The sequence below is a fragment of the Aythya marila genome (genome assembly GCF_965140915.1).
Source record: "Aythya marila genome assembly, chromosome: 5".
NCBI classification, from domain to species: domain Eukaryota; kingdom Metazoa; phylum Chordata; class Aves; order Anseriformes; family Anatidae; genus Aythya; species Aythya marila.
The window spans coordinates 34,159,573-34,176,303 of record NC_139046.1 but is presented as its reverse complement, the minus strand read 5'-3'; the positions used below and the strand labels follow the sequence as shown (position 1 = coordinate 34,176,303).

Here is a 16,731-nt window from a genome sequence, read left to right as displayed (position 1 = left end):
ATCACAAATCAAATAGTACATTTATGTGTGCTTTAGAACATATTTTTGAAATGAGCTGTGCAGAATCCTTGATTCTGAATGCAGAAAACGTTGAGGGCTTTGAGTTTTTTTAATATTGCTGTGTCAAGCTAATAAAGTGAATCACTCAGAAAACTATTTGGCTGTAAGCTGTGCTGTGTTAAGAATACTATCAATACATTTTTCTCCTTTTGGACTTTTATCTTGGTTCTATATGGATGAGAATGTGGAACTATACAGCACAACATGTTTGCATTAATGTTGCCATTTAGTATATGTCTTCTGTTTGCTGGATATCATGCAAAGCCTGCACTAAAGCTCAGTGTTTTTTGTTTTGTTTTTTTTTAATTTTCATATATTACTTAGCCACCTGGCACATTAATATTTTGCAAATGCCAATGTATTAATTTACACAGCTCTTAAGATGTTGCTTTCCCTTTGTGGATGGGAATTTGAGAACTGAGGAGGATAGTGATTAGTACCTGTTCTTTGAAGATTTCCAAATGTTTGGGCTCAAACACCAAGAGAAAGTGAAGTCTTCTGAACTGCTTTATTTCCCTAAATTATGAACACTCAACACTCTATTCCAGGAGCTTTCTTTCATTCCCAATTAATTACCACTGCAGTTTGTGGATCAAGGTTGCTGTAAACAACAAGCTGACTTGTTATGTTCATTTCACTTTCTGAAGTGCAGCTAGCAGAGTAAAATAGTATTTGATGATGAAATTGCAGCTGTGTCAGTACAGATACAGAGAGACCTACTGAGATTGCACATGAAAACAGTATTTTAATTTCTCTGATGGGGAGGTGGTATCAATGAGACTTTGAACAAAAATGTTGATCAGCAGTAATTTGTCAAAAATAAGTCTAATTTTTGCTGCATACACTCTGTTCTCTTGGAATTCTACTGCCTTTTAGAATTCTAATGACTCCAGTGTGCCCTTCTGCTGGGAAGGTAACACTATATGACTTCTAAGACTGTGACTACTTGCACTTTCATGGTCATAGAAACAGGAAAAGCAACTGCTACAGCCCTACAGGAGCAGGGTATGCCTTCCTGCAAGGCAGGAGAGTTTTCACAAGTGAGCTTTTCAAATGCAATACACCATTTTGTTCTGTTATGACCATTTCTACTTTCCTTTCTCCTGGTTGAAGGAAATGGAAGAACACATGAGAAGCATGCTTCACCACAGAGAACTTGAAAACCTGAAGGGAAGGTATGAGAACAATCTTGAATCTGTCCTCGCAGTGCAGTTTGTATGTTATACTCTGGAAGAACCCATGTGTGGTTTCCCATACAAGCTGAATTGCCAGTTTATTTTATGCGTCACATATTTGCATGCTTTATAGTAAAGCTGGCAATGACCATGTTCTTGAATGTCTAAAACTTGTGAGGCTTGTTAACTGAAACAAATTATAAGAAAAAAGCTCTCCTACATTTTTTTTGGACTGTAGTGAATTAATAAACAAAACAAAACCCAACTGACCTGACAGAAATGTGTTTTTTGTTCTTGGCTGTTTCATCTTTGGCTTCTTAGAAGCACTAGAATTCTGCCTTTAGCAGAATTATGAACAATGGTATTTTCCTCTTAAAATCATTTTTAAAAGCTTAAAATGATGCAGAAAAAAGTGTTGGTCTTCTAAACCTCTGTAAGAAGTCTGACATCTTGGTTGTAAAGGTTTCATCTGTGTGTGTGAAAGCCTGTTTCTCTGCCACTCTGGTCCAGTTGTTTAATTAATGGAGCTAGCCAGGGCAGATGTTGGCTTCCATGGATTTAATTATAACCATTGGAGAACAGTCTTTCAAGAGTATTAAAATATCATCCTGATAATATGGAATCAGGGTGCAATCAGAGTGCACTTGAAAGTGCTTTCAGTTGCATTTCAGCTTTTGAGGTAGCCAGAGATTAGATGGTCCGAGTTTAAATATTTGACTTACAGACAAGTCATGACTATTGCCTATGACTATTATAGTCATCATGCACCACAGATTTCATATGAAAATAGCACATCTATTTTCAACACCTTTTAAAGGAATAACAAGTTATTTTCTTTCAACTTTTAGGTGTTGGAAATCCATTTTATTAGGACATTTGTCTTAAATCCAAGGAAAATAAATTGTAGACTGTTTCTGTTCAGCTTATTTCTCAGTTTACAAGCTTTTATTCTCATTTTTTTTAATGCAAAATGGGAGCAGCTGCTCCAGCAGCTCCAGGCCCCTTCTTTAAAGAATTATTGAACAAAAGCAGACTGAAACTAAGACTGGTTCATATTATGTTAGATGCTAATGTCAACATAGTTAAATTTTGTCAGTTTGAATTCTAGTAAAACTCCTAAACTGCTTTATTTATAATGCTTTAAGACTAGCATAAGTTAGACACTTATTTGTCTTAGGTAATACTTTGTGTGCAAAGCACGTGTGTAGCTGCAAAAAAAGAGTCTACATTTGGAGTGCAGGATTGCATTACATACATAGTGCAGCTGAATACATGTGCTTGAGCCAGCTGTATAATATTTTATCCTACTCCTCTGTGTAATTGCTAATTATTACTCTTTAGACAGACTGTGTGATCTATCAAAATATTAAAATATATGGTAGAAAAAAATTAATTTTTTTCTCTTGAGCTTAAAGTTGTTTCAGTGAGATTCAGATAAGTTGCCCAGATTTCCAATTGATAACTTTGTTATTGTGTCACACTGAGGAAATGTACGAAACAGCTTCTTGGCAGCTATTTCATTTTTCAAATAAAATTTGCTTTGGATTCAAGAGGGAGGGCATAAAAACAATAACTTCCTTGCTTTCCACTGCATTTTTTCCCCTGCAGTTGCCATCCTTTGCTTAACCTTTTGTATTTTCTTCAGAGTTCTGCTGCTTGTTTAGAAAGAAATAACTAAAAAACCTAGATCATCTTGCTTTCATCTCTGCTATGTCCCACACAACTGGATCTTGGGAGCTAGGAACATTCTGAAATGTGCCTGGGATCAGGCTCATCATACTCATCAGTATCTGTACTGTTGAGAGTAAGAAGAACTTGTTCTCTTTCTGGACAGCTGGGAAGTGGTTGCTCAGAAACCAGAATGTCCTCATCACTGGAGGCTAAAATAGGGCTTCTGGTCAGTTAACTTCTAGAGTATTTCTAGTCTAGACTTCATTCAGACAATCATTCTGAGATTAGGGTAGCTACAGGGACAGAAAGTGATGGGATTACAACTTAAAATTTCACCTATCTTGGTAAAAGATACTCTGTCTTTCTGAATCAGTATTTTTCTAGTTTATGACAAATTTATGCAGGTGACACTAATTTTTAGAAGTCACATATGTTCACAGTATCCTGCAAGTGATTTGGCAATTCTTGGCTTCCTATTTCTGTAAGACTGAAATAAAATTAAACTCGCTTCATCAGAATTACATTTTCGTAATAGAAATTTAATGTTAAGGTAACTGTCTACATCCTTTCCTTTACAGGAATGCATAGAAGAAATTTGTTCTCAAAAAGGATTTATGGACTTCATTTTTTATTGTGCAGTAACATCCTTGCTCTCTTGTCCTGTGCCTGGCTCCTTCCCATTTCAGTTTGGTAGAGGTTTTTTAGGAGTTCTACAGCCGTGTAAAGCAAGATACTTGTGTTTTACATTTTCTACTTGGAACACAACAACCTCATAAGGGTAGTTGCATTGTGTGACAGAAGATAATACCATCCAAGCGTATTATATCAGCATCTTACTACCATCAAATTTAGCATCCAGCTAGAGGTCACTTTTTTTAGATTTCTTGTAGGGAAGAGGTAAAGGAGGTGCATTTATTGGTTCTTGCTTTCCTCCTTCTAAAGTTAACTTGGTAATCTCAAGGGCTAGAACAATTTTCTGAAACTTTTCCTCTTCTTGAGGTCTTCTTCCCTGTGATATGTAATGAGAACTGGATGTCAAATACAAAGCTTTAGTAAGCTTTTTAAATATATATATACATATATATATATATATATATATATATATATATATATGTATAAAATGAAATAACGCTTCTGTATGAAGGGCATTGAGTCTACCATCTGATGTATGCATGCAGAAAAATAAAGCTCTGGGATGTTGTCATACTGAGAATACTTTTTTCTTGTTTATTTCAATCTGCTTCTGGCCTTCTTTTTGAACAGCTATGACTGTGTGGTGTTTCAGAGGGGATGAAGCTCTAACCTTCAGGGTTGGGAAATCCATGGACAAGATTAGTGTGTGTGGTAGGAATGCACCCAATTATGGCTGCTATTAGTGGGAATGGGGGAAGGAAAAAAGTCAAAGAAATCGTATTTCCCATTAGTGTAACCATCCAAGCTCTCAGACTATTCTTCTTTACTTGAAGTAGTTGTGCATGGAGGGAAAGAAGTGTGGGTATGGGTTTTTGTTTTTGTTTTTTGATTAGAGAGTTGTAATACTTACCCCTCCCCCCCTTGAGTCTTTTCTTTCCAGACTATCGAGTTGTCCAAAACCACAGCTTAGTAACAAGTCCCACAAGTTAGAAAAACAAGTTCTTTGTCTTTTAAGCCAGTTATAAACTCACTGGCTTTGTCCAAATACAGTGGAAACATTGCATGTATTTAGTCAGTCTGTAAGTGAGAATGATGGAAGTTTTATGAATTGGTAGGTGGGCCTTAGGAAGGATTTGGAGTGTTCTCAAAAACTTATTTAGTATCCCCGAGGTATGTTTCTTGTTGAAGTGTCCTTGTGGGACGTTACAGAAACAGAACGCTTTTTTCAGCAAAAAAAACAGTTAGGAGGTGCAATTTGCCTTCTGTGCTGATCAAAGTTAAAACCAAAACTTACTAGCAATGCATAGCTGGGTCACTTATGACTGTGAAGAGCATTCTTCCAATGCATTAGTAAAATTCACTTAATTGCATATGGTTATCTTCATTGGGTTAATGAGACAGCCTGAATGATGATATACAGAATCTAGGCTTTGACTGCTCTTGGTGACTGTGAAGTACAAAATGAAGTACACCTCTCCACACATCACATGGTAAATCTGTAAGCTACTGACTTGTAACTGAAATTTATCCAAATGTTTCATCCGGAATCAGGCAGCAACATGCAAAAAATGAATTGTAAAAGTGTAATTTTTATGAATTAGGTGTTTAATTTAAATTAAAGTTTAAATTAAAAACAACCTCCTCTCTGATTGTGCCTGTATGACTTAATTGGTTAAATATCTCCTACATGTTAGGAGGAAAAACATAACTGTAGCAAAAATAAAACATTGCATTTCATATTTAGTGGCAGATATTCCATTAAGCACTCCAGTAAGGACGTTGGCCTAATATTTAGAGTGAAGGTGCGTCTTCTAATCTTTTTCTCATTTTACTTTTACATTTTTTTCTGAAAATTGTGGATTCATGCTTGACTTTTTCATTTATGGATCCCAGTTTCTTGACCCCAGTCATGAACTGTGTTGGTACAACACTACAGCTACAAGACTTCAATCTTGAATGTGCCTTGGGGTTAGGTAGATCTGCTTTTATGAATTAAATGACAGAGTTGTAGAAAGCATTGTGGAGGCTGGCAATGAGTCCACTTGGTTCCACTGGATTGTCTGCAGAGTCCACTTGGTTCCACTGGATTGTCTGCAGTGGACTATGCTCTTTTTTTTTTTTTTTTTTTAAACCAGTAAACATACTTTCCTTGTTTAGGTTTATTATTAAAAAACTATTTCCTTAACTGGAGTATCGATTGGATTGTCAGGAGAATAAGGTATTTTTAGAAATCTGAATTTTTTTATTAAAAAAAAAAAAGTTGTAACCTTAGTTCAGTATTCACTGAAACATGAGTGAAGCCATTTGTCTGACACAGCTGTCAACTTCCTCCAGCTGAAATAATTACTGTATTTTTTAAGATATGTCCTCTAAAGTGGAAAGCAGACCTCATGCACATTTGAACCAAATAAAGTACAGTGAACTGAAGACACCCTCCCATCACTTGCTGTGCTGTGGAGTCTTTAGATTCCAGGCAGCAGTCTCAGCTGTCCCAGTTTAGGCTGTGCTGTGTTAGGATTGGCTGTATCCATGTACTGCCTCCTCCCTTTTCTAAATTTCACTGGGGGAAGGCTCAAGGCAAAGATTAAATGTAGAAGCTGTCACCAGGCTTCCCCAGTGCAGCTGGCACCATGGATGGGCTTCAGAGCAGCTCCTGCTAGCTCTGTAAGCCTTCCATTCTGCCTCCTCGCTCACTCTGTTTCCTCTGAAAAGATTTTGAGTACAACAATTCAAGAAGAATTCCTCCTTCCAGTTAACGCAGCTTTATTACCAAGACTTCTACCTCTTGATTGTTGGAAAAAAATCTATTAAAAACTTACCATCAAAAAAGTAGACACCTTAAATGAAAAATCCAAAGAATTCAAGTAACTTAAATATACTGAGCAAAATCTAGTTGCCTTGAACGCAAGCTCTTGGCTAAAGACCGGCACATTCAGAGGAAACAAAGTAAGACCAGAGATAATCTACCATGCCTGTTGGCAGAATTGAAAGTCCACCCTCTGCCTCTCTTCCTAGGGACAGCAACCATGAGTGCCAGGTGTGCAGGGTGACAGTGGTGGGCTTGTCAGCATATGCCAAGCACATCTCCAGCCAGCTGCACAAAGACAATGTTGATGCCCATGATAAAGTGGAAGAGAAAGAGGAGGCAGAAGAAGAATACCTTGACAAAGAACTCATTCAACTAATCAAGCAAAGGAAGGAACGGAACCGGTGAGTTTTTATTTCTTCTTTTTGGTGTAGCATTGTAGAAGTGCATTTGATATAGTTGTGATATGCTCCTAAGGACTAGATGCTCATGCTGCATGCAGCCAGTATACTTGTTATGAGAGCAATCCAGGAGAACTGTGTGGAGATTATAATTTCAGTATGTAAACATGATTCTGCTAAATGTTCTATTGATCCACTATTTATAGGGAGTACAGCTCTTCTCCATTATAGATTTAAAACAAAACACAGTTTTGCTGTAAACAATTCCCTAATGTGGAATCTTGTGCTTTGAGAGGTCTAATGCTGTTATTTTAATATTTGATATGCATTTTAACTGAAGGATTCAATAAATGTGACAGTGCTGGTATTGTTGTCCAGGGGGTAGGAGCATGGTTCTGTAGGAACCTGGCCTTTTCAAAACTGTTGCTGAACATGCTCTGTTATAAACCTCTTTTCTTCTTTTTTGTCTATTTTTCTATTTTTTATTTGTGTATTTTCTATTTGTCTATTTTTTTTAAGAGAATTGTTCTGTTAGTGTCACACTGAAATCCCATAATCCTTGAATTAAATTTTTTTCATGTTTTACCTTCCTGCTTACTATCAGCTAAAGATAATTCTAATAGCTGACTGTGTAATAGGAAGCTGCAGAGAGTAACAAGTACTGCTTTTTGTCTTGCATGTGACTCTCCAAGTGTGAATTGCTAGTGTGATGTTCCAACTGGGAATATATTGCTTCAATAGATTGACAGCATGACGATGGTATTAAAGAGCCACATGATTTTTGAAAGAAGATCTTACTTGGTTATGACTGGAAATTTCAATTAGTGTCTCAGAATGCACAAAGCTAAGGAGATTGTTTAGTTTTGAAGCCACCCTGTCATATTCTGGGGTACCCTGGTTGCTGCATGGTGGTCATGTTTTCGTATCAGTTGGTGTAGGTAGTAACAACATCATTTTTCTTAGTTCCGTAGTAAAAAGAGTAATGCTTGTCAGTGCAGTGCTATTTTGAGGCAATTAAAATCTTATAAAATCTCTGTTGGATGCAGGTTTGGGAAAAAAAAAAAAAAGTACATGGCTAAATTTACTAATATAGCAAAATTGTTTCCATTAGATCATAATCTAGTTGAGTCAGCTCCTAAAACCAAAGGTATCACTCACTGATGCATCATTTCTTTGAATTATTGTCTTAAAGCTTGCTTTATCTCGTGCAGTAGCCCATTTTCCATTAGACAGTAATTGTTTGTGTGTCTTTTAGCAAAACTGGAATATGTTGAAATCCTAGAAGTTGATACAATATAAATTTTTGGTTTACTGATACCAGTAAATCTGTTCCCATTAGCAGGCAGAGTGGTGTGAAAGCTTTCTGACTTGCTTAACAAGGGAGTTAGAGCACTGTTTCTGTAATCAGCTTTTGAAACGCTTTTATTAAAAATTCCTCATTTGATAGAATAAATGCTTAGAATATTTAGAGTGCTGATCCTGGGAATTGCTGTCAGCATGAAGGTAGCATTTATCTTTAAATGTACATGTGATAATTTACCACGTGTTCATGACAGACTGCCAAGTGTAAGTATTATCCAAAGGGCAGTAGATAGTGCTTCTGGGAGGCTCTTACAGATTTGTCATTGCATGCTGTGGACTGTTTGTCTGTTAGTTAAAACAAGACAAAATATTTTTTGTATCTGAGGCACAACTTCTGTAGATGCTCCAAATCTGTTTTTACTTAAGCTTAATAAACTGACACATGATCTCAGTTGTTTTATCTTATAAGTAGAATAACTGCTTTTCTCAGCCTAGCTTTCCTTCTATTTTATATCCATTCACTCTAATTATGCTGTCTAGTACCAACAGAGTAGTCTTAAGGAAAAGGAAATCTGACTAATTTTTTCTTCTTTCTATCAAGATAACTCAAATTGCAAAGATTATACAATAGAACGAAGCTTTCTTTTCATTTGTTCTCTTATTCCAATACCTTGTAAATTGAAAGGAATATTCTCTTCTGACTTAAACAGAAATATTGAAGAACTAGTCTAACGAACAGTCCCTGCATCAAATCACTCATTCTTCTAAGAGCAATTTTGAAATACCAGGTTTAAGTAAAGGTACAACACTAGTCTTGATAGTCAAATACTACAGAACCCTGAACAGTAAAGCAGCTACATAAGCGGTCACCGTTTCTTCTTATATAAAGCATTATCTTTTCGGTGCAAGTTAAATGGATGGGGCTTGTGTAGCGTTGGACTTTAGTTGGGATAGCACCGGAATTTATCTATTTATTTATAGCATCAGTTTTTGTCTGAATTATTTTGTAGGCAAGCTGAAGCATGCTGTGCAAACCAAGAATTAGAATGTGATGATAGGAGATCACAGAGAAGGCGAGAAGAAAGAGCTGCATACAAAGAAAGAGAAGCTTATGATCAGTCTTCGTGGCATCATCATAATGCATCACAAAGAGACTGGAAATGGGAAAAGGATGATTACATTAGTCCTAGACAAGGAAAATTTTCACACTCTCAGAGGAACCTTAATATGAACAGGCATCCAGGTGGTCCAAGGGGGCGCTCTGGGTGGCACCAAAATGTTTCAGGAAGCCCTTCAAATCGGCATAACTATGGGAATTCTGGAAGTGTTTGGCATCCAAGTGGGCGAGGAGGAGCAACATTAAATTGGCATCACAGTGGCAGGGGGAGAAATTCTACTTGGCACTCAGAAGGAAAGGGGAATTTTTCTAGCTGGAATTCCAAGAGTTATGGAGGAAACTGGATGTCCAATCCTCATGGTGCAAATAGCTGGAATTTTGGAAGCTCTGGAGATGCATATTCATTAGAGCCAGTTAAATATAATATGGAAAGATATACATGGCAGTGGCAGGAGAAGGATGTTATCGATGTTCTGCCATACAGAGATCGAAGTAATAGGACTGACTCACTTGATTTTACTAGTGATAAACTTCCAAGTGAGGGAGCGTTGGATTTTGGTACTTCCAAGCAACCAGAAAACAAAATTTCAAGAAACAATGGAAAAAGTGGGAGTCCTTCCAGAGATAAAATGCATCGCTGGACTCCCTACCCATCCCAGAAAGCTGCAGAGCAGCAACCATGGTCTGAAGAGAATGTTTCTAAAACTCCAGATAAAATGGATTCTGTGTTTATACCTTTTACTGAAACATCAAGTAAGGGAAAAACTTGTGAAGCCAGTGTGAGCCTCCCAAAACTTAAAAAATGGGAAGCATCTTCCCGTTCTAATGTAACCTCAGATTACCTTGATTCTTGCAAGGTAGCGAAGGACTGTTCCAGTGATGAAAAACCTGACAAAGATGATGGCAGAAGTAGTAGGATGCCATTGCTGAAATCTCCTCTTCTGAATATCACAGACATGAAGTTGTCTTCCCAAAAGCAAGACGCAAAAAATCTCTTAAAAAATGTCAGGCTGCTGTTATCCTCAACTGCTAGTGAAGAGCAGAACCATTTGAATGCACTGAACTTGGAAACCAACAACTCCCCCTCTTACTCATCAAAGCTGCGTGGTGCATGTGCAGTTAACTCACGAGGCAACAAAGACAGTGATCTTGGGGAGCCTGCTAATAACTTGAGTGAAGCAGAACAAAAATCCAAAGATGTTCAATCCAACCACTCATTGCAAAATGCTCCCGTAAGCTCTTGTAAGAATACAAGTGATCAGAATATGGAAGAAACTGAGAAAGCATCACCAAATGACAAGTTCAGACTAGATTCCCTAGAAGATGTGAGTGATGATGAATTAACAGGAAGCGAGAAGTCAGGAACAAGAGCTGAAAAGCTGAGTCGTTCTGTTAGTTCTTGTTTACCCTGTGACACTGCAGAAGGTAAACCTGCTGCCTCTGAAAAGGAAGTTGATGAAAAGCCAACTGCTCTAAGTATTGCTTCTGCTGATCTAAAAGATTCTGCATTGCAGGTGGAATCAACAGTTTCTCCATCAAGCAATCAGGACAACTTGCATGTAGGTTTGAAAACCTCCTCCCAGGAAGAAGGGGATGAAGAGCGTGTCAAGTCACATGCTCACTTTGAAATGGAAGGTTTTGAAAATCCTTCAGATCACGATCTGCAGAAAGGAGGAAGCCAATCAGTAGGCCTCCTCCTTCCTGATTTAAGCAAACTTGGCCTCCCTGCCTCTCTGCAAAGAGATCTAACACGACATATTAGTCTGAAGAGCAAAGTGGGAGTACACCTTCCAGAGCCCAATCTGAATAACGCACGACGCATTCGGAATGTGAGTGGCCATCGGAGAAGCGAGACTGAGAAAGAGTCAGGGCTTAAACCCACCCTCAGGCAAATTCTTAGTGCTTCCCGGCGAAATGTCAACTGGGATCAAGTCATCCAGCAAGTAACCAAGAAGAAACAGGAACTTGGCAAAGGTTTACCAAGGTTGGTAGCTTTCAAGTCTAACCATGTCTGTGTTTGTTTAGGGGAGAGGGTTGTTTTTCCCCAGGTGTTAAGAGAATGCCAGAATCCTAAAACTAGGACTTCAGAATGAAGCGTTCTAATACAGCTGTCTTTTGCATGTGCAAATACTTAGCATTTTTGTGATTGCAGCTGTGGAAGCCTATTCACAAATGAGCAACAGTAGTTTGCTGCTCAGAAAAGGTTCTGGTCAGTTCATAATCATTGCTTAACATCTGACTATGGACACTAGCAACACATTTGCATTTCAAGTTCTAGTAAGTGGAAGAATGTAAAAACAGAATGAACAGATCTTCTGCATGCTATCTACATTTTTAGAGTCCCTAAAAGCTAATTTTTTTTTTATTTTTTTTTTTTTTCTGACTTGTAGATCATGCTGTCAGTTCTTAGCAACAAAATATGATTTTGTGATACACAAAAGCAATTACATTGACACATAAGATAGTGGTGCAGAATACCAGTGTAATCTCGTAAAACAATAATGTGCAACTGGGGAAGGGGGAGTCTTTTTTCAGCTGGTTTCTTACATGTGTAATTATTTTTCTTTTTTTCTTGTTAAAGGTTTGGTATAGAAATGGTGCCTCTTGTTCAAAATGATCAAGAGGGTCTAGAACTCACTGAAGAACCTGATCTGTCTACTTTGGAAGGATTCCAGTGGGAAGGGATTTCCTTAGCAGTGCCTGGATCAGCCAGAAAACGTAGCTTTTCTGAAAGCAGTGTCATTGCAGACAGAAACCCTTCCACTTATAGTTTCTTCAGTGAAGAAGCCAAAACAAGACAAAGCAAGGAAAGGCAAGTAATTGCAGCCAGCCACTCACATTGCATAACATCTGCATATGAGGCAAGAGCTGACATTGAGGCTGACTTGAAACGGGAGACCTCTTCTCTTCCTTTGTCACCATTTATGTCGGAAAGAACTGAGACTACTGGAAGGAGACACAGCCTACAGGCGACCTGTGAGGTTGCAGGCCTCATAAAACAACAGCAGGAGACCCCAGATAAGAGAACACCTCTTCTTGAAAAGCAAAATGTACTGGAAATCTCAGAAGAGAATACTCTGATCTCAAATGATGTACTTCTTGCAGTGTCTAATAACATAGATGCAGCTACAGACAGTAGTTGCACATCTGGTACTGAGCAGAATGACAGCCAAGGAATTGGAAAGAAGCGAAGAGCAACAGGAGTAAGTGTACAATTTTTGTGCAACTTTGGTATGCTGAAATATGTTATTTCCATGACAGGGGTTATGACCACCTTGGAATGATATCTGTAAGGAGGGCTTTTTCTTCATTTGATTGTCTAGTAGATTGATAAGCTCAAGCTAATTAGCTTATTTGACTTAGTTTTTAAGAATCTTTTTCATTTCAGTGTTCTTTTTAGCGCAGGACTTTTGCTTAATCTTTTTAACTAGCAGGAACAGCAAATGCTCTCTAATTTGGTAATTGCTACACTATGCTAGTAAACAAGATTTGTTAAAATATTTAAAAATTATGTACTTTAAATGAGGTAAAAAATATTAAAGATCTAAGCCACAACTTTCATCTGAATTTGTTTCATTTTCTCCAATCAAAATAATCAGACTGGTTTTGTTATATGCAGAAAGTAAGAATTTTAATTCCTTGGTGATTTCATTCTTTACACTATCAATTAAATCTGTGAAGCAGAAAATTGGAACCACGTGTATTATTGGACATCTGATCATGTAGAAGGCTGCCTGCTTATTTAATATTTCATCCTAGTTGACATGAAAATATTGGCACCCACTTTGTTACCCTCCCTACTTCTAAGAGGAGAGGGAAGGACAAATTATGTGAAAATGTACAGAGTTGTATATTTTCTTCCCTGTGGGTACAAGTGATGCTTCTTGAGAATGTGATTGTTTGATTTCTTGATTTAGGCAAAATTGCCATTGCAACTTCTTTTAATAAAGATGTTTTTTGTTTTGTGTTTTTTTCTTTGTAGGAGGGATCTTCTCCTGAAATCCCCAGTCTAGAAAGAAATAATAAAAGAAGAAAAATCAAAGGTAAAAAAGGTGAGTGACTGTCATGAATATATTTGTCTAGGATAGAGGTTACAAATACCTAGTAGTATTCTGACTTGGCTAAAATGGCAGTTCCTTAATGTTACTTTGGTGCTTCTTGGCTCTTACTGAAGGTTATAGGGTGTACTCCTATCAGGCCTGCGAGACCTGTAAGATTAGAGCCAGAGCAACCAGGTACAGTGAAGTCCCTTCTCTCTCTATCATGCTGTGGGAGTCCTGACTTCCAGAGAGCTACTGAAATTCAAAGCAGTGGAAGAACCCACTGGTACATTCCTCTCTAAATAATGTTCTAATTTTTCCATTTTACAGTACAAGATGCAGAGGAACAGGGGTTGACATTTCTGGATTCTTCCCAATTTGTACCATTGCCTAACAAGCCTTTTGTATCTCTTAATACCTGTTGGTGGCTTGCTCAAAAGTATACATGTTTAGAGGCATTCAGGATGAGCCCTGACTTAATGAAGTTGTCCCTAGTGTTGCCTTCTACTGTCATCATAACACATTCTTCTCTAAAGAGTCCCATGTTAATGTCAGAGGTTGTTTCTAAGAGACTTCCTTCCTGCTTGCAGTTCATGTTCACAGTTGCACAGATGGGACCTGTGTTTTCCCCCGCTCAGGGGAAAGCATCTTGCTGCCACTCCTGACAGAAGTTATGAAGGGAAAAGAACATCCATCACTCCATTTTAGTTCAGTAGTCCAGCTTTTGTGTTCTTCTTCTGGATGTTCTTACCAGAAAACTTGTACAGGAGCCACTGAGTCACCTGGGCTGTGTTCAGTTTTGACTATTCCTGCCCTGAATGTAATTGAAATTAATATGGAATGCCTCATTCCTTCCTTCCTTCTCCTCATTAAAGAAAGCAGCTCTGATCTTGGCATTAGACAGGCCTTTTTCAAAGAAATCTAACCTGTCTGTATCACCACATAGCAAAACTAATTATCTGTCTTTTAGGAAGAATAGTTTCTTTGGGAGCTCAATCATTACATCACCGTCTGGGAGCTTTAGGACCAGAAGCTTAGTTTTCATAACTAAGCTACAAACACAACTTTCAAATGTTCCATTTCTCTCTCTCTTTTTTTTTTTTTTTTTTTAATTTTCTTAATTTCTATTGAGTTGTTCAGAATGCAGGGCAGTTAATATGGATCTTGTAGGAGCTAGTTTTTCCCTATGTGAAAAGGTATTTTTTTATCAGCCTGTATCTTCAATGACTACTGTCTATAACAGAGACTACTACTCTAATAATGCATTTGACATAGAGCAAAGTAATGAAAAAGAGAGACTTTTCTATCACTGTATCGTTGTGTAAATCTTCTAAAAGAAACTATAACCTGAATGAAGCTGAGCAGTGCACAGACTGAAACTTAATTGGCTTGAAACATCTCTGTAGTGAAATCTTTGAAAAAGGAGGATCTTTTATTGAGCACAGAGCTTGGAAACTGTTGTGAGATTGCAAATGCAAGTCTCGCTGCCCACATGCTATCTTGGATAGTACGTGGTTTTAGCATTTGTTTCCTTTTGTCTTCATATGTCTTTTCATGGCCTCTGAATTAACTGAATAACTTATTTCATGCTTAGTTTAAGTTAGTCTCTGCCTTTTTGATTACATTAATGAAAATTGTGTACTTGTACTTTATATGTATTTATACTTCAACAAAAGATCTTTGTGGAAGAGGGTGACTTCTTTTGTTCAACAAATTAAGTCAATGCTGGCAAAACTGCAATTAAAAAAAAGTTAATAGGGTCAAAGTTGAGATCCCATAAAGAGAAATTCTTGATTTTACTCTTCTTCCATGTAATACATGAATGTTCCTGTGTGTACTCTTCAGCCTCTTCTGCAACTATTAATGCTTGACTTAATCTATGTTTTCACATTCAGAGGTGATAGTATTTAGTGATCACGTGTAATTTATTTCAATGTATTGCCATATACAATTATTGCTAAATTATATGTTGTGTGGTTGTGTGTGGTTTTTTTTTTTTTTTTTTTTTTTTCAGAACGTTCTCAGGTAGACCAGTTGTTGGCTATTTCACTGAGGGAAGAAGAATTAAGCAAGTCCCTGAGTAGCGTGGACAGCAGTCTCTTGCAGGCAAGGGCTGCCCTGCAGGCTGCATATGTTGAGGTTCAACGGTTCCTTGTATTAAAGCAACAGGTAACAGTAGGCTTTTGAGATTGTCTGACCTAGATGTTAGCAGCCTGAGAAGCTGCCTTAAGTAGAATTGATTTAAATCACTACTTTTTTTGCAGATAACAATGGAAATGAGCACGCTGAGAAGCCAGAGAATCCGGATCTTGCAAGGGCTACAAGGTAGGACATACTAACAAACTAAAGCAGTGGAATGCTAACTTGCATGTTCTTTGAACTTGGTGTCTAGTAAAAATTTCATGTAACTAGAATTGATTCATTTAAAATGTGGAACAAAATGGAGGGCTTTCCATATTTAAGTCTTCATTGTTCAGGTATGATCTGTTGTCTTTGGTAATGTTGTATAGTGGTTGTCTTGCAATTTTTTCTCTTCCTTATCTGTTTGCCAGAAAAAAAGAGCTCTTGGAACCACTGACTTTTATTGCAAGAATCTGTAAGTTATGAATGTGTTTTTGTTCTTTTTTTTTTCTTCACCTCTTTTGCCATTAGAAACATATGAACCTTCTGAATTGCCAGAGCAACTTTCCAGCAGTGTCTCAAGTGAGAGAAGAAATAGCAAATCTCAGCTGGCAGCTGATTTGATTCCTGCGGGCTCCTTCTTGCCCCTTTTGGACACTTTGTCTCCTGTACCTCCACTGGGAGCTTCTGTTCATGTCAACACACCAACACCATTCCAGTCATCCTCTAGCCTCACACTGACTACTCCTGCAGACTCCTCAGTACAAGTTAAACGAGAACCTGTGTCTCCAAAAGGCTTGGAAGAAAATACAAATCGTGTACTCGAGAACTCTCTATGTGTTTCACGAACAGAAGTTGTGGAGCAGAAGGAAGGTATGTGTGGCTTTTATTTGCTTTAAAAATAGTGATAAGAAAATGTGGGAAATGTTATTGTTTGTTTTTTTTTTCCCCAGAAGAATACAAGTTGGGTGTCAAACCCGCAGCCTGTTGTGCAGGAATAAACTCCCGTAGGCTTGTGTAGTCCTTTTGCAACTTAATACTCTTAGAAGGTGGGACCATCCTTACAACATATCCAAATGGACTCCATTTTTTAATTGTTAAATACACGCAAATGGTCGTTTTCTCAGAAATCTAAAAGCATTCAGTTAGCCAGTGACTTAAATGATTTGCCCCATTCCTTTGATTCTGTGTACACAGGTAAACATGTTATTTCCTAGCTATATTTTTTTAAAGGATGGATAGCTAATTGAAATAGCAGATCTGCTTGTGTACCTATCCTTCAAACACATAGGAGTATGTGCTTTACGTGCACATTTAAGTATAAACAGAAAATTGCACGGAAAGCAAACTTTGAATAAATATTTATTGCTGTGGAGATCAAATATAACGCTAGTCTCTTTTCTTC

The 16,731-nt window shown here is 37.6% G+C and overlaps 1 protein-coding gene across 3 annotated transcripts in view; it reads left to right on the top strand.

Annotated features, from left to right (window-relative positions):
• ZNF106 (zinc finger protein 106) overlaps positions 1-16,731 on the top strand; it is a 35,180-nt gene that overhangs the window by 8,036 nt on the left and 10,413 nt on the right. For all 3 annotated transcript variants that reach the window (XR_014317629.1, XM_082761959.1, XM_082761958.1), the window contains exons 3-10: positions 1,174-1,235; positions 6,555-6,749; positions 9,059-11,149; positions 11,747-12,368; positions 13,148-13,217; positions 15,220-15,374; positions 15,470-15,530; positions 15,858-16,199. Coding sequence is in view for 2 of the 3 variants with exons in the window: in XM_082761959.1 (XP_082618085.1) it covers positions 1,174-1,235; positions 6,555-6,749; positions 9,059-11,149; positions 11,747-12,368; positions 13,148-13,217; positions 15,220-15,374; positions 15,470-15,530; positions 15,858-16,199 (3,598 nt within the window). In the remaining variant the exon portion in view is untranslated. The remainder of the gene's footprint in view (positions 1-1,173; positions 1,236-6,554; positions 6,750-9,058; positions 11,150-11,746; positions 12,369-13,147; positions 13,218-15,219; positions 15,375-15,469; positions 15,531-15,857; positions 16,200-16,731) is intronic.